Here is a 17,299-nt window from a genome sequence, read left to right as displayed (position 1 = left end):
ACCCAGCCCCAGTAGCTTCGCCACAGGCTTAGCACCTTCCGTGGATGGTAGGATAGTACCAAACTGAGTGATGGTGGGGCCACCCTCACTTTCCACACCCAGTTCTGGCTTGCTGGTCCTCCCCGCCTTTGCCCTACATTTGTAAAGGGTCTAGGCACAGGGAGGGAGTATTTAAGTGACACGGGAAAAACGCCAGGGGGAAGACACCAGGTCCCTGGCAGATGTGATTTAAAAAAAACTTTTTTTTAATATTATTACAGTCAGAAGGGAGGACAGTTCAGAAGCAGCTGCCAGAAGACACTTGGCTCCTTCCCCCGACTCTAGGTCCAGTGCATTGGCCCCACACAGCCCCTGCCATGCAGACAGCCAAGGGCATCTCAGCTGCTGCCCGCCCTCAGTCCAGCTTCTCCAGCACGGAGGGCACATACACCAGGCTGAGCTCACTGCCAAAGTTGCAGACAATGGCAGCATTGTCCAGCACCAGGATCTGGCGGGCAGGCTGGGCCTCACTGTTCTTCCCCAAGTAGACTGTCTGTAACAGGTCCCCATAGTTTAGGTCCCAGAAGGAGACACAGCCCTGGCCACCGGTCACCAGTAGGTTGTCTGAGATGACACCCAAGCTCGCACCACAGCCAAGGTCCTGGAAGCAAGGACATGACAGGCTCAGTATCTTGAGTCCTTCCCTGAAACACCAAGAATTCTGATTCCCCTCCCCTCATCCCCCAACCTGCCTACCTGCTGAATGGAGTAAAATTTGATGCCCGTGCTGCGGTCCCAGATGCTGATGAGGTCATCCAGGCCACTGCTGATGACGCAGGAGGTGGTACAGGTGAGGGAGGTGACATCCCCACGGTGAGCAAACATGTGGCTGACCCGGCTGCCGGTCAGCACATCCCACAGGCATATGGCCCCATCTTGTCCTCCACTGGCCAGCACCATGGTCTGGGGGAACACGCCCAGGGAAGCAGGGTCATTGTGGTAAAGTACCTTTGTTGACAAGAGTGTTCCCGTGCCCTGGTGGGTGGGGGCCAGCTCCCAGGAGTCAGCCCCACAGGCCCCTCACCTGGTCAATGTACACAGTCGTGATGGCCCCTGAGTGGCCCTGCAGGGTGAAGAGGCAGCATGAGTCCTCCAGACGGAACACCTGGACAGGGATGAGCATGAGGTTCTGGTCTCTGGGATTTTTCAGGTTACACTTCAGCCCAGCTTCTCCCTGACTGACCCATAAAGCTTGCACCCCTGTGCCACGCCCTCCCAGCACCCAAGAGATGAGAAGATACTCACTCTCAGTGTGTGGTCTTGACTCCCAGTCACTAGGCGCCCAGCAGCAGCTTTCAGGGCTGTGATGGGTTTTTGGTGTGCACAGGGTACTGTGTGGGTCAGGTGACAGGCCACCGTGTCACTACTGCTGTACATAGGAGATGCGGGGGAACTGCCCCGGCCTGGGGTCCCTGAGGACAAAAGGCCAAGTGAGGGATCTCTGAGAAGGCACTGGGCAGGCTCCTCTGCACCCCACCCAGACAACTACCCACCCCAGGCCCTCTGACCTCTAAACTGCAGGGGACTAAGGGCAGTATGGGTCTCCAAGGAGAAGAAATCAAGGGAACCGTTGAGCCGCGCGGCCACAATCCTGGAAGAGAAGAGCAGTTGCCAGGGTGGCTCCCTCAGAGCCCCCCATCTCAGGGCTGAGCACATCAGCACACAATAGGCTCAGTCAGCTCTGCTGGGCATCTGGAAGGTGGTCATATGGATTAAATGAGCTGATATGCATATGATATATGTGAATATGATATATGGTTGGAAATCAAAACCCAATACAAGTGGGGGGTTCCCCTATGCAGCCTGGAGCTTAAGGGCAGGTTGCTGAGGAGGGGAAACGGGGCACAATGTGGCTGCCATCTCCAGCACATAAAAGCAACTTCCACCCAAGCACGGCCCATGCCAGTTCCTTTCTCCACAAAGAAATAAGGATTTTCTTTGTTCCCCAAAATTCCTAGGCACAGGCTGACAAGGGGAATGGGCATGTTTGCCCAATGGTCCCAAAGTCTCAAAGCAGCATTCAAAATTTTATTCCAGCAAAAGGTAAGACATGTCTACAACCTCTGCCCCTGAATTTGAAGGGCCCACAGCAAACCTAAGGAAGCCAGTGCAAGAAGGAGAAGGGTGAGGAGAGAAAACTGACAACACAAACTTTGAGGATCAGGCCGAGACATCTGGGCTTTCTCTAAAGTTAAGAACAAGCAGCAAGGGAGAATTTCCAACACAGAGGGACCTGATGAACTTGGCTAGGCTGGAGAGTAGGATGTTAGCCTGTACAAGAATCCCAGTGGCGGCAGGAATCAAGAGAGCTAAGGGCAAGGGATGCCCTCCAGCCAAAACAACAAAGAGGCCCCAGCTTTACATCTCTAGCTTAGATGGTGGTGCCACCAACAGTCAGGGACCCTTGAAGGAAGAGCCAGCATGAGACAGGCAGGTGAAGACATTCAACAGAAGGCACCTGGTCATGGGTGGCAACTCCCCCAGGGAGTGTGTGTGAGACAGAGCCCTGGGAATGTCCACAGCCAAGAGGCATGCTAAGGAGGGGCAAGTGCAACAGAACAAGGGAAAGATGAGAACAGTGCCAAGCAACCAAGGAAAATAAAGAGTTTCGGTTTTTTTTTTTTTTGAGACAGAGTCTCTGTTGCCTGGGCTAGAGTGCCGTGGCATCAGCCTAGCTCACAGCAACCTCAAACTCCGGGGCCCAAGCGATCCTCCTGCCTCAGCCTCCTGAGTAGCTAGGACTATAGGCACGCACCACGACTGACTAATTTTTTCTATTTTTAGTTGTCCTGCTGATTTCTTTCTATTTTTAGTAGAGACGAGGTCTTTGCTTTTGCTGGGGCTGGTCTTGAACCCCTGACCTCAAGCAATCCTCCTGCCTGGGCCTCTCAGAGTGCTAGGATTATAAGTGTGAGCCACCATGCCCGGCCAAAAAGAAGGGTTTTAACAAGACAGTTCTTCTGAAAATGAATTTCTAAATGTAACTGAATGCGTAACCAAGATATCCACAAGGGTCAGTATCGACAAGCTAATAAAAGAAACTTCAAAAGGGTGAGAAATCAGTCCCTGTTGTCCCAGTAGTTAAGAGCCCTGGGGGCACATCATGTCCCAGGCCCTATTTCAAGTACTTCACATCTTCATTCATTCATTCATTCAAGACAGAGTCTCACTCTGTCACCCAGCTAGAGTACAGTGTTGTCATCATAGCTCACTGTAACCTCAAACTCCTGGGCTCAACCAATCCTCCTGCTTCAGCTTCCAAGTAGCTAGGACTATAGATGTAAGCCACCGCTCCTGGCCCCTGTAACTCATTTAGTTGTCACCCCTCCTGTCCATGTAGACTACTCTCTGCTCACAGGTGTGGGGCTAGGCACCAAGAAGGAAGTCAAGTCATACACCAGTGGAAGTGAGCCAGGACTCAAGCCTCAGAGTATGGCATGGCCATGAAAGGCTGGGGACATGAGGCTGAGCCAGGCAACACTGGGCTCTCACCTTTTGTCCAGGAAGACAAGGGCTGTGATGCCTGAGGAGACTTCCTCGCTGCTGCAGCATAGCACACCCTCGATGGCGTCCCATACCTGCAAGACCAAAGGCTGTGAGCACCTGCCCACAGTGAAAGCTCCTAAGCCCCGTGTGGACAACCCCTCTGCCTACCTCCAGCCGGCCACTGCTCCGTCCCACCACAATGAGGTTGCCCTGCAGTTCTAAGCTCCAGATGGAACCATCCGCGCTGGGGGCCCAGGCAAGGGAAGGGGAGCCCTTCTCCGGAGAGCTGCCTTCATCAAGGACCTGGGGCAGCGGTGGCACAGGCGAGGGTGGGCGCAGGGCTGGCGTGTGGGTGGCAGCCAGCCCCTCCTCCTGGTACACCCGCTGCACCAGGCGGCTGAAATCATAGCCTGGGGAGTTCTGAGCAGCGTGGCTGCAGCCGGCCCGGTGCCGGGGCTCCGGCTGAGCTGGCTCTGAGGGTGATAGCTGCGTTGAGAAGTTGGTGTCGATTAAGCAGGAGAGGTCTGGCTGGTCCCGGAAGAGGGAAGGTGGCAGAGGGCCCCGAGGACGGTGTCGCAGCAGAGGGCTGTCCCCAGGCTCCTCTGGGCCAGCCTTCCCATTGTCCGACAGCCGTTCCCAGCTCTCCTGAGCCTCAAACACACTGCCAACACCACTGTCCCGGCGCTGCCTGCTAGTGGGCCGGATGGGAAGGGTAAGAAATGTTGGGGGCACGAGGGTTACAGGAGCATGCGGGGACACGGAGTGGCAAGGGTTAGACAGCTGCACCTACCGTGGGCGCGGGATACGGGTGAGACAGTCCCCGGTCTGCGCGTCCCACACACACACGTGGCCCGCCAGGCAGCAGCTCACCAGCAGCATGCCGTCGCTGGCCAGACACTCGATGTCCTGCGGGAGCGTGCGCGTGTTGGCACGAGCCAGGCTCCCGGCCCTCCCCAGCCCGCGCCGCCCCCTGCCCTCAGCCCGCCCTCACCATGAGGTGCCCACGCAGCACCAGCGGCACGATCTCCGTCTCGGGCGGCGTGTAGCCGTAGTCGTCACAGGGCAAGTCCCCGCGCCTCCGCCGGCCAGATACACCACCGGGCTGCCCGTAGTTGCGCGGGCAGAGGACGCGGTAGAGGCAGAGCAGCAGCAGCACAAGCACGATGCCCGCGGCCAGGCCAAGCGCTGCCACCCTGCGCGGGCGGGAGCGCAGTGAGGTGCGTCCCCCGCTCCCTCTGCCCTCCCTCCAGCCCCTCCCGTGCTGCCCTTACTTGTACAGCGTGACGTCTCCGTGCGCCTGCGCCCCACCTGGGCCCTTGGGCCCAGCCTCCCAGCGCTCATCGGGCCCCGGCCCAGGCGGGGGCCATGCACTGCGGCGGTCCTGAGGGTGCCGCCCCTCCAGGGCCTCTCTCGGGTTCAGGCGGAGCGTGACCGGGATGACAGGCAGCAGGCTGATGTACCTGGGTCCGGGCAGTGGCGGCCTTAGCAGGGACGCTGCCCCCCCAGCCCCAATCCCTTTCCTTCTGGTCACGTGGGACTCAGTTCAATCTACTAGAGTCCAGCCCACTCTCTCCAGGTAGTCCTCCCAGCATGGGGGGTGGGGACAGAGGGAGGCCCTTCCCAGCCCAGCTCTGGCACCCCAACCTTGCTCCGTCGCAGATGCTAGCACCTGGCCGTGCAGGCTCTCTCCCTCACCCTGCCAGGCACAGGGGGGATCTCATTCTGCCAAGGGGCTGGCAGCAACCTGTGACTCCTCAGAGCCAGGGCCACTCACGTGAGTTGTGGCTGCTTGAAGCATCGGTTCCCACCTCACAACCTTATGAGTTGTTTTAATTATTTGAGATGAAATGGAGAATTCAAACCAATGCCTCTCCCATGGTAAGGGGAAAGGGGGTGGTGAGCTGACACTAAGTAAGGAGGTGGCAGCTGGCATGCCCCAACTCACCTCTTGGCCAGTGTGATATTGTAGTAGCTGAAGAGTGTTGGCCAGTGGCGGAAGGACAATTTCCTCCAAAGTTCCTCATCCTCAGGCCCCCAGGTTACCTCCGGGACTGGGCTGTCGTGGACTCCCTCTGCCAGACCCCAGTGCTCAGGAGGCTCGCCTGGCGACGTCTGGTTCTCAGGTAGTTTAGGGGCGTCAGGTGGGAAGATGGAGAAGGCAGGGTCCGGGTGGCTGGCAGGCAGCACACCACTAGGCACGGGCAGAGGAGCCAGGGCACCCTCACCCAGTGGGCTCTGCTCCGTCACCTGGGCAGCGAGGTAGGTGCGCAGCCCTGCTGGGTCTGTGTATACCAGGATGCCGATCCAGACAACAGTGCCAGCCTGCAGTAGAGCATCGGGTGCTTAGTGCGGAAGAGGCAGCATAGGGACCTCAGGCCCTCCCACCACCACCTACCAGCACTTGCCACTGGAGGGGCCTGGTTCCCTTTCCATGGTCAAGAGTTGAGTTTCCCGGCCTGGAAACGCACTGGGATACCTTTAGGCTCTTGACGTCCCCAATCCCTAACCTCCACCACAGCTGGGCCCAGAAAGCTCCTACCATTCTCATGGTCAGCATGGCCAGAGGGCCAGCTGCCTGCCCTGCTCCAGAAACCCCAGAGGTCCTACTCCCCAGACAGCCTCAGCCTCCTTCCCCTCTCAGTTCAACTCCCCAGGAGAGGCACTGCTGCCCAGCAGCCAGCCCAGCTCAGCTGGTGACTGACTGTACCCAACATGTTCTGATGTCTGCCCACTATATAGCAGCTGATGAACCCTGACCCAGGGAAATGTGGTGGCCACAGGTGGTTCTGTCCCAGAGCACCCAGTCTAGCAGGCTCCTGTCCTGGGGAGATGATAGCTCCTCTACCTGATGACCCTGGAGCTACTTCTCCCACAGAAAAGCTTGTTTTCTCAGAAACCACTGGGGTTGGGCAGGGAGGACACGATGGGCAGCTTCCCAAAGCCAGGTTTCAAGGTGCCACCAGGCGCCTGAGAAGTACCCCTCCCTCCTTCAAGGCAAAGTACAGCATCATGAGGGAACTTGAGTGCTGGCCCTCCAGAAGAGGGCGAGGCACGGCAGGGGTGGCAGGTACCATGATGAGGCGCTGTGCCAGGCGGGTGCGGGCCAGGAAGTAGATGACACGCAGCCTCTTGGGGAGCCGCAGGTTTCGGAAGGAAGACGGTTGCAGCGTGATGGTGTGGGGTGTGGACGGCCGTACAGCCAGCTGCCTCTCGTAGCGTGCTGGCCGCCCCACTGGCTTGGCTGGGGGCAGGCAGGCCTCAGGGGGCAGACGCTTGTTCAGGTCCGCTAGCTGTTGGGGGTGCAGTGATCAGGGCCTGAGTCTGCTGTCCAGAGGCTGCCTGCATGGGACCGCTGCCCCTGCCCAAGGTCCGTACCCCTCTCACCCAGAGGTTCCCTGAGCACAGCCAGGGCTGAGGAGGAGGGTGGGCAGGGCAGGGCTCAGCCCACTCCTACCTCCATCCGGCGAATGTCAATGGACAGGACAGTGGTGAAAAACAGCATCTGAAGGAAGAAGTCAGACACCAGGCCCACGACGGCAAAGAGACAGAACTCCTGGAATGAGAGCACATGGCGAGGCACCATGACCTCCTGGCCCTGAGCCCTAGAGAAGGCTGCAGGCACCTCAGAATCTGCAGGGCAGTGGCAGGCAGGGCCCAGCAGAGATAAAGGAAAGAGATCCTGGTCATTCTCCTGACTCTGGGAGTAGCCAAGGACAGCACCAGCAGCTCGTCCCATCCCCACCAGGGAGCAGGAGAGACCCCTGACACCTTCTTCCAGAGAAGGCTAAAGGATGGGTGCTCTCCTGGAATATTCCAGTTCCCCTAGAGGGGTGAGGGGCCTGATCCGCCTTGGAAATTTCTAAGACCCACCGGCCTTCTCCTCAAAAAGTCCTCCCCCACTGAGGCCCTGGCCCTGCTCGTGTACCCCCAATCTAGCCAGAGGCCATGCCTGACCTCAAAAAGGTTCCTGGCCAGCCACTGCATTGGACCAATGACAGGAAAGAGAGGGCAGGAGGGATTAATTCTGCCCTGAAACAGAAAGAGTGATCTCTGCTCCCCAAGCTCTGTCAACAGATGGAATTTTCTGAGGTTCCAGTTTTCCTCCCCTATAGCTGAGACCTATGGCACATCACCACAGTTGCTACTCTGGGGTAATGATGGGGCATAGCATACAGCAGCCATGTCAGCTCTAACGTCCCAAGACTGTACCCTGTCCTGCAGACACCGCTCCTTTCCCAGGAGGAAAACTCTGGAGTCCTTGTACTGTCTGCCCATCCCCACCCCTCAGCAGGCCTGCCAGCCCTGTGGGGAGGGCAGGTGATGAGATGACGGCATCCTCCCCTTCTTGCAACTCCTCTTGGAATGGTCAGCAAGTCTGGGGTTCCAACTCAGTGCACGGCCACCTCCACAGCTCACAGCCCCTCAGCCTAGTGAGGGCACTTTGCAAAGAGCAGGGGCCACTCTGGGCAACGGGTGGTGGCCCTCCCACAGGCCAAGCCAGGCCACGTGTCTGGAGGCTGCAGCTACAGGCCAGGCCCACGGGAGAAAAGACAGGGCAGGGCGGGATCAGTTCAGGGGCCCCATGGTATTTCTCCCTGAGAAATAGGAAACCAGGCCTGACTGGAACTGCACAGCCAGTCTCCAGTCTCTGCCAAGCCCACAGAGCCTCCTCCTGCCACTTGGCTGAATGGGAAAGAGGACAGGGCCTAAGGCAAAGCCTGCCTGGCTAGGCGCTCAATCCTGGAACCCAGCCAGCATTTACTGATACTTCTGAGCCAGCCATTCCAGGAGGTCCCCTCTCATAGGTAAGGGTGCCTGTGTAGAAGAGGGGTACACCTGCCCACAGCTGCACAGCTGGGAGCACAGCAGTTGGTTCCACCACACTCATCCAAGCAGCAGGCGTTGGGGTCTTACCTGGATGGCAGGCACTAGGGTAAAGTAGCCAATGAGGATGATGCCTAGCTCCGTAGCCATGTTCTTCATGATGGACCAGCTCTCACTGCTTAGGCCTGCAGAGGGCAACAACACAGCATGGGAGTAACACATGACCTCTCTCTGCCACGTGTCTGCACACAACCTCGTGGTCCTCAGAAGGGCAGGCATGGGGAGGGTGCCCAGCCCTCTGAGGCAGCCATTCCACCCAACTGCCCCAACCCTCAGGACCCAGACTCCAGGGTGTTGCCACCACCAAACAGCTGCTGTGGGGAACAGGGGCTTTCGAGGCTTGAAGGGTATAGAGGAGAGCTATAACCATCAGAAGGGTGAAGGCCAGGCATGGTGGCTCACGCCTGTAATCCTAGCACTCTGGGAGGCCGAGGCGGGTGGACCGCTGGAGGTCAGGAGTTCGAGACCAGCCTGACCAAGAGCAAGACCCCGTCTCTACTAAAAATAGAAAGAAATTATCTGGCCAACTAAAAATATATATAGAAAAAATTAGCTGGGCATGGCGGCGCATGCCTGTAGTCCCAGCTACTTGGGAGGCTGAGGCAGTAGGATTGCTTAAGCCCAGGAGTTTGAGGTTGCTGTGAGCTAGGCTGACACCATGGCACTCACTCTAGCCCGGGCAACAAAGCGAGACTTCGTCTCAAAAAAAAAAAAAAAAAAAGAAGGGTGAAGTAGGATGTGGAGGTGAGAAAACCCAAGAGGAAAAGCCAAGTGGCACCCACTCTGACCAGATCCAACCTCTACATGCTGTTCTTGTCTAGGCTGCAGGGGCCAGCAAGACAGTGTGCCCACCAGCCATGTGGCAGAATGGCTCAAAGGATGGGAGAGCTAGCTGCATTCTTCCTCAAGCCCCTCCCCACGGTGAGCCCCTTGGCCTCACACAATCACACTGTCGCAGGTATAAGGCTCTGAGCTCCTAGTGGGCTGAGACCATTTCAGCTCAGCTCTTCCTAACTCCACATCCAGCGCAGGACCTGGCCTATCAGAGAAGCTCACAAAGGTTTGCAGAATGAATGATCAGCCTGCCTCCAGCCCCCTTCCTCACAGACATGGGGTGAGGAGGAGGAGGCTCAAGAAAGCAGACCTCCAGGGCTAGGCTCTCTCTTTTCTCACTTTCACCAGAACCCCAGATCCCCAGCTCCTACCAGTGAGGCCAGAGAGGGCTTTCTGGCAGCTATAGAAGCAGCACCTCTGACTGACCAGTGCCAGGGGCCTAGGCCTAGTGTGCTGGAATGAGGCAGGAAGACAAAACACTGCACACTGAACCTCCCAGACAGAAAGCCACCACCAAACAGGAGCCCCAGAGCAGAGTCCAGTTTGCTTTCTTATTGACACACGAACCAAGACTCAGTACAGTTCAGCGACCCTACGGTTCCTTAGGGCACATGCTAAGAAGCTGCCAGGGCCTAAGGGCCCACTGCATATTACGCTGGAGGCCACCAGGGCAAGGGAGGTTTTGGGGTCTCCCTGTTTCCTCAGGGAGCACAACAGTAAGAAGAACGGGTCCCCCCCCAGGCCCTATTGCACCCGCTTCCCTCCTCTCCCACTGTGTTACCTTGGGCGATCCGCAGTTTCACCTCGAGGTCCACTGGGGTGGAAACCACCGACTTGGTGAGCACCAATACATTCTCTAACCCAATAACCACCACAAGGTAGGGGAAAATCTCTCTGGGAACAGAGAAGAAGGTAAGGGACAATGTTGTGGCCGGTTCCCAACAGGCTTGAGCCCCCGGGGAGGTTGTGGGGTTTCCAGCCTGGAGCGGAGACTGCTGACTGACTCCCACAAGCACAGGGCAGAAACTCTCCCCTCACCACCTCAACCAGCAGGGGCTGTGTCTACACAGCTCTCAGCTTTCAAGGCTCCAAAGCCTTGTCAAGGGGCCAGCAACCATCCAGCCAGCTCAGGAGAAGGGCTGGAAGAGGCCCCTTACGGAGAGCTCTGCTGCCCCCCGCCAGACCTCACATCACCTGGCCCTTCCCATGCCAGGCTCTGCTGGCTGAAGGCAACGACTGCTGCCAAGACCCACACCAGTAACTCCAGGCCAAGCCATCATGGCTAAATGGAAGGGGATGAAACCACACTAAAGCTCTGCTCTCTCACCTTGGTTGAGAAGTTGTGTGTGGAGAAGAGCAACTGCTCCTAAGGAAAACTCTACTGGCCATCTGAGCCCACTGTCTCACACTACTAGTGACAGACTGGGAGAGGAGTCCATGTACAAGGAATGCCAGCGAGTTACAGCTCGCCAGGATCTCTGCAGCAGAGGCAAAGGAAGTGAGGGCTCTCAGAAGGGTACAGCAGACTGTACGGGGGGAGGGGTGGTGTTCAACACTGTCAGGTTCAGGAAAGGACGCAGGTGTTCCAGGAGCAGGGAAAGTGACAGAAACAAAACACAAAATCGCTTTTCCTACAACCAGCCTGATGCGCCAAGGTGGGAGACAGGCCAGTTGGTTCGTAACCACCGACAGCCAGGCAGGCAGGGCCTAGCCTGAGCCACAGACAGCAAAGCCTGAGGACGAACCCAGGGACGGGCTTCCAGACTAAGATTCAGAGAGGAATGGCAGGGGGAAAGTAAACATCAGTGGAAAAGGTGATAAATTATGATGTGCACGTATCTTTCAAAAAGCTTACTCTAAAATGAGCTATTTTATTAGGCATTCCAATGTTCTAATAGTGAAAAACAAAAAAAATATACCTTCCATATCTCACACTCTCTATGGCTCAAGCCAGTAGGAAGCAGTGTGCATGTGTATGTATAATACATAAACACACATACATATCCACATATGCAATACATATTCACATACACACATTAAACACACGTATATACACACATACACCCAGACACATACACCCTCATAAACACGTATGTACATATACACACATGTATGTACATATACACACCTATATATGCATAAACATATATATACTACATATACACACATACATATGAATATAAGGTCAGATAAAGAGGAAGAAGATATACCTCTTAAATGTCAAAACTAACAATGTGAAGACATGGGGTAACAGCAACCATCCAGTCCAGAGAAGGCCAAGTGCCCAGATGTGCAAGGCTCTCTGGCCTGAGGGCCCACCCTATGGCCCAGTGGAGCCCGCTGGAGACCTACCCGCCATTGAGGGTGGGCGTCAGGCCGAAGAGCGTGCAGAGCCCCACAGACATGAGCAGTGAGCTGAGCACTGTGACCACGGCAGCCAGGGCCAACCCCCACTTGGACTTGACCATGTCGATCTTGCCTGGAGAGCAGAGAGGGCACATCAGGGTAGCACCTCCCCCAGCCCCTGGGCCACACAGGCCCTTCTTAGCTGAGCTCCTGGGAGTAGAGTTTACTATGACAATTGAGAAGGGAAAGCTCCTGGTTTAACCAAAGAAAGGGACAACCAGGAATGCTTCCCAATCTTACAGACACAGTACACCTTTCCCTAACCCAGGAAGGGTTTTCTCTTGAGAAGTGAGAAAAGCCCTGGACCCACTCAAGCCCCTGAGACTCTGCTGGGGGATGAAGCCCTGGCTTTGGTGACCACCAGGCATGTTCCATATCTCTGCCCCAAGCCACCTCCAGGGGCAGGGAAGCAAGCGATGTGGAAATGCCCATTTAGCTTAGAGAAAGCTCCCAGCCTCCCTGCCATGGACCTACGCGTGGAGAAGTAGATGTACGCAAACAAGATGATGTAGGTGGTCACAAGGGGGATGAGTTCGGCGATACCAATCTCCTCCTTGAAGTGCACATGGACCAGGCTCTCCGCCCGAAGGCTGCAGTTGGGGCTGGGATGCAGGAGCATCAGGCGGGCACGCAGGCTACTCAGGAACCTGGTCATGGAACGGAATCGGGGGATATAAGGAGTGTTCCTCTTGGTTCAGAGGCCAAGACAATCCCTGGAAGGAGTGTCCATCAGAGCCTCCCTCCTCCCCCTGTGTTGGGAGGGAACTTCTCTGTGGTGTCTAAGCTTCTCTGTAGTCTCCAGGGGCATTGGAAGAATTACAAATGAGGAAAAAATTGCCTCAGGACTCCCCCTGCTCCTTTCTCAGTCCCCCCTTTCCCAACCTATTAAGCCACTCCTATCAGAAGCACTTCAAATGCCTTTGCCAACATGGGGAGCTGCCTGTAGGGCTCACTGGGAAGGACTCAGGCCACATGGGGCTCAGTGGTAATCAGCTAGGGACACCTGCCCTAGGCTCAAGGGGGAAGAGGGACCAGAGGAGGTCTGTGCCAGGACACCGAAATTGCCAGCCCTGCTTTAGTCCCTTATGCTTCTTAACCAGCTGTCAGGTCACTCCCATTTAAATGTAGCAGACAACATCCTTTAGTCTAAAGGATATAAGCATTTCAACAGGAAGCCTGGAGTGTAAGTTCCCAGGGGGCACTGAGAACAGGTGCCACTCAAAGCCTCATGTCACCCCACAGACCAGTCAGGAGCCCAGGGCACCGTAAGCCTTACTTGGCATGGTAGCGCTGGAAGACCAGGGTAATGGTGTACGAGACCATCCTCTTCCTGGTGTAGAGGCTCACCCCGCTGTACTTCCCAGGAACACCAAACAGCAGGTCTGAGGGTAGAAACCAGCAGGTACTGACAAAGAAACGACAGCCACTGCAGAGCCACCAAGGACCTCTTCTCCACCTTCACCCTTGGAAACAAGGGGTGAACCCTGATCTGCCCGAGCATCCATCAAAGAAGAGATGGTGAGTGACCAACAGGTCCCCAGGGAAGCTGAGCTCAGGCTACCTTTGAGCGTGGTCGAAGTCTGCAGGGTTTTAGGCTCATGCTGGTGGATGGTCCTGATGATGTCAGGATCAGCATGGAAGCGTTCCCGGTCATTCTGCCAGAAGTTCCCGGGGGACAGCAGCAGGCATCCATGTTCTGGGAGTAGGTTCCGGAGCTTTCTGAGGCCTGGCAGCAGGTCAGTTACCTGCAGGCACACCTCCTCCAGGCTCCTGGTCCCAGAGCTGTGTAGGAGACAGGACAAGGCACCTGTTGTGTCTGCCTCCACAGGGTAGACCTACTGCCCTTAGGGGTAACCCTCTGTCATCGGGAACTTCAATGCTCCATATCTGCTCCCTGGTCTCTCCAAAGAGCCTCATGATTAGGGCAGTGAGTGAAAGCACTTCCAGGTGGTCAATAACCTAATCATGCAGCTGTCTGACCTTCAAAGTGCATCTGGAGCCCGAAAGTCCATCATCTCCGAGGCAAGGCAAGCGTGGGCATTATGGAAGCATGCATAGCCCTACCCACTAAAACACCTTGGCCAATTCAGTGGGTGAGTAGGAACGGGGTGAAAATTAGGGGCTTCATGTAGTTCACCAAATGTTTGTCAATACCATTAGCTAACTGAAACCTGGCCGTGATGCAGCCTGTGAAGCCAGCATAATCCAGAGACCTACGGATGGGCTGGGGAGCACCACCTAGCTGGGGCTTCAGAAGGTATCCCCAGGTAGAGCTTGCTTCTTGTCAGCAGAGCCACCACCATTACATTCACATCTCAAAACCCACACACAGGAAGCCATGTGGACACGAGTCAGCCAGCTCTCAGTGAGCACGTCGCAGAGTCAGCCCAGTGGACACTTACTCTGAGACATGAGAACGAAGCCCAGGGCTCTGTTTGTGCCACCTGCATAGGTCCAGGGAGAAATGCAGCCACAGTGGACCCATAAGGATGCCGAGAAACTCAAGGCTGGCTCACTCTCCATTCTTTTTGCTTGTTCTATTTCTGCAGAGCTGGCGGGCTCACTGGAGTTACCCTGAGGAAGGGAACTCTCCCTTTAGTACAGAACAGGATTCAGAGAGGCTGGAGTCAGAGAGGCATACCTGTCTCTCAGCACATGGTTCCGGATCTCTTCCACCAGCTGGAATGCCCGGGACAGAGGTGAGCGGAACACATCTACTGCCAGGAGGTTCTTGTGCCAGGGAAACACAGAGGACTTCACAAATATCTGTTGGATATAAGCCACTGGCGCACCCACATACTGCAGAAGAAATGGGGGAGGGAGCAGAGAGGTCAGTTCAGCACAAAAAGAAGAGACATGGGTCCAATTCATCACAGGGCATCTACTAGCAAAGCACTGTGGGACCAGGTGTGGGCAACCTGCGACCCACAGGCCAAATCATGGCCCGGCACCCACTTTTCTAAATCAAGGTTTACTGGAGTACAGCCATGCCCATTCCATTACTAGTGTCTACGGCTGCTGTCACGCTACCACGGCAGAGTTTAGTGGTTGTGACAGAGACGGTCTGGCCCGCAAAACCTAAAATATTTACTATCTAGCCCTTTATGTAACATGTCTGTTCACTGAGTAACAGACCATAAGCTCCCAGAAGGATGTAGCCTGTCTTACTGATCCAAGTTTTGCCACTTGCAACAGGGCAGTGGTTTTCAAAGATCAAAAGACCCAGTTGTAAATCCCAGCTCTCCAAATGTATGGCTTAGATACACTTTTGAGTTCTCTGGATTTCAATTTCCTCACTGTGAAAAAGGGACAACATTCACCCTGCAGCATGAAGATGTATATACACTCCATATTCACACATGTATACACACAGGTATACTGAACAGTGTCTGCAGAGATTAACAGAAATATTAGCAATAAACAGTCGGGCACATCACTTTGACCCCAACAGCCCTATGGGAAGCAAGGAGAGGCGCAGGCAACGTGCTTGCCTAGGGTTTCGCGCTCTAGGCAGGTGGCACAGGGACTTAAACCCAGGTCTTCTCACTGAACATCACATACTTTTCTCAGTAGAACCTGCCATCAACCCTTAAAGAGCTTACAATGGGCACATAAGTGACGGGAGTGTGCATATGTGCAACCCCCAGTGATCAGTGTGTTGCACCCCTAACACCATGCTGGGTCAGCCGTGGCAGGGTTACAGCTCCGGGAGGAGCTTAGAGGAGCCGTGAGGCTAGGGAAGGATTGGTGGGAGAGGCCCCGGGAGGGCATCTGAGGAGCAACGGATGCTGAGAGCACAGGCGGCCTGGAAGCATAAAGGAGACCTGTCAGGTAATAATGGAGTCACAGGGAGGATGAGAGGTGGGCTGGGATAAAGCCAGACTGAGCATCTGGATTATAACCAGTTGAGAAAGCAAAGCCTGGGTGTCTCTAAGGTGGAGGGGCAAGCCAATGAAAGCAGCGCGCTGGAGAGACTACTCGAGTTACAGCGTCAAGTGGAGACAAGGAAAGCCTGCCCACAGGTGTGATGCTCTGTGAGGTACAGGCTGGATGGGGCCAGGCCTGGCTGAGGGATGAGGGGGCTGTCACCATGCCCGAGCTGCAGTTGGGAACTCCAAAAGGAATGTGTGTGGACGAACGGAAGGCCATTGGGTCATTCAACGATGCCGTATGCCAGGTTATCACGCTGGCAAGGGCCAAGATGCTGACCAGGCACAGCAAGTTAACACTTCCTGGGCCCCTGGCACAAAGGAACAACCTGAAGCAACCACTTGGCTTTTGTGAAGTTTGAGTTTATGACACTGAATCTCACTGAAGGCTCTGAAGACAGAAGGTCTCATCCACTTTGTCTTCTGCACCACACTTAGCCCACTAGAATCTGCCAGTGGGTACAGAGGCAGCCGGGTGGAGCCAGCTGCCACAGGCTTGACCTGCACACCCACACGGGCCTGGGCGGGGAGGAGCACTAAACTGGTAGGGAAGATGTAGGCGGGAACCACTACTCACTGTGCTGGGCTCTATCACAATCTCTACTTAACATTCAAGTGAGGCCGGGCGCGGTGGCTCATGCCTGTAATCCCAGCACTCTGGGAGGCCGAGGCAGGTGGATCGTTTGAGCTCAGGAGTTTGAGACCAGCCTGAGCAAGAGCGACACCCTGTCTCTACTAAAAAAATAGAAAGAAATTAGCTGGACAACTAAAAATATATAGAAAAAATTAGCCGGGCATAGTGGCACATGCCTGTAGTCCCAGCTACTTGAGAGGCTGAGGCAGGAGGATTGCTTGAGCCCAGGAGTTTGAGGTTGCTGTGAGCTAGGCTGACACCACAGCACTCTAGCCCAGGCAACAGAGTAAGACCCTGTCTCAAAAAAAACAAAAAACAAAAAACATTCAAGTGAGAAACCAACATGGAACGGTGGCATTCTAGTGAGGGATGGAGGAAGAATAAGGGCTAGTGGAGTTTAGATGGCTCTGGGCAAAGAAGGACTCCCAACTAGATGGAGGCTGTGGTAAGCAGCCTTCTAACAGGGTCCCCAGTAACCTGCACCTCCTGTGCCCATGCCTTGTGTAATCCCATCTCCTTAAGAGTGGGCTGGACATAGGGAACTGCCTTTGACAAACAGAATACAGCCAAAGCAATGTTACCTTTGAGATTAGATTACAAGAGACTGACTCCTTCTCCCCACTGGCTCCCTTCTTCGGGAGTCACCATGCTGATGAAACCGGCCATCACACTGTGAGCTGCTCTGTAAAGGCCTATGTGGCAAGGAATTGAGAGGACTTTCAGCCAACACCCCACAAGGAACTGAGGCCCTCGGTCCAACAGCCTGCAAGGAACCTGCTGGCAGCCAGCCACTAGAGTGAGCCTGGAAGCAGATCCTCCCCCAGTTGACCTTTGAGATGACTGAAGCCTTGGCTGACAGCTCTATTACAGCGAGAGACCCTGAGCTGAAGGACCAGATAAGAAAACCAAGGGTCAGAGAGATAAAGTGATGTGTCCAAGGTCACACAGCTGATAGGCACCAGAGGCAAGATTAAAACCCAGGGCTACATGATTCCCAAGCCCATTTTTTCCTCTACAGCCAACCTTTCTGGGTAGTTTTGAACAATGTGAGAACAAGACACAGAAGGAAAGACCCAGCACAAGCAGG

At 55.3% G+C, this 17,299-nt stretch overlaps 1 protein-coding gene across 3 annotated transcripts in view; it reads right to left on the bottom strand.

Moving 5' to 3' along the window:
• Positions 1–224: 224 nt before the first annotated feature.
• The window catches only part of LOC123623331 (SREBF chaperone), a 57,456-nt gene continuing 40,381 nt past the window's right edge, over positions 225–17,299 (bottom strand). For 2 of the 3 annotated variants that reach the window (XM_045530382.1, XM_045530381.1), the window contains 20 exons: positions 14,291–14,448; positions 13,211–13,431; positions 12,926–13,031; positions 12,124–12,296; positions 11,596–11,722; positions 10,025–10,137; positions 8,440–8,534; positions 6,980–7,078; positions 6,597–6,815; positions 5,471–5,847; positions 4,797–4,985; positions 4,517–4,718; positions 4,316–4,431; positions 3,694–4,216; positions 3,532–3,617; positions 1,548–1,630; positions 1,285–1,451; positions 1,064–1,144; positions 736–942; positions 225–640 (listed from right to left, as the gene is read on the bottom strand). In XM_045530382.1, the coding sequence (XP_045386338.1) occupies positions 395–640; positions 736–942; positions 1,064–1,144; positions 1,285–1,451; positions 1,548–1,630; positions 3,532–3,617; positions 3,694–4,216; positions 4,316–4,431; positions 4,517–4,718; positions 4,797–4,985; positions 5,471–5,847; positions 6,597–6,815; positions 6,980–7,078; positions 8,440–8,534; positions 10,025–10,137; positions 11,596–11,722; positions 12,124–12,296; positions 12,926–13,031; positions 13,211–13,431; positions 14,291–14,448 (3,588 nt within the window). In that variant the 3' untranslated portion in view covers positions 225–394. The remainder of the gene's footprint in view (positions 641–735; positions 943–1,063; positions 1,145–1,284; positions 1,452–1,547; positions 1,631–3,531; positions 3,618–3,693; positions 4,217–4,315; positions 4,432–4,516; positions 4,719–4,796; positions 4,986–5,470; positions 5,848–6,596; positions 6,816–6,979; positions 7,079–8,439; positions 8,535–10,024; positions 10,138–11,595; positions 11,723–12,123; positions 12,297–12,925; positions 13,032–13,210; positions 13,432–14,290; positions 14,449–17,299) is intronic. The other variant, XM_045530383.1, reaches the window with a different exon arrangement.

Source organism: Lemur catta, chromosome 18 (assembly GCF_020740605.2).
Source record: "Lemur catta isolate mLemCat1 chromosome 18, mLemCat1.pri, whole genome shotgun sequence".
NCBI classification, from domain to species: domain Eukaryota; kingdom Metazoa; phylum Chordata; class Mammalia; order Primates; family Lemuridae; genus Lemur; species Lemur catta.
The sequence above is the reverse complement of the archived record's forward strand: the minus strand, read 5'-3'. Positions and strand labels throughout refer to the sequence as shown.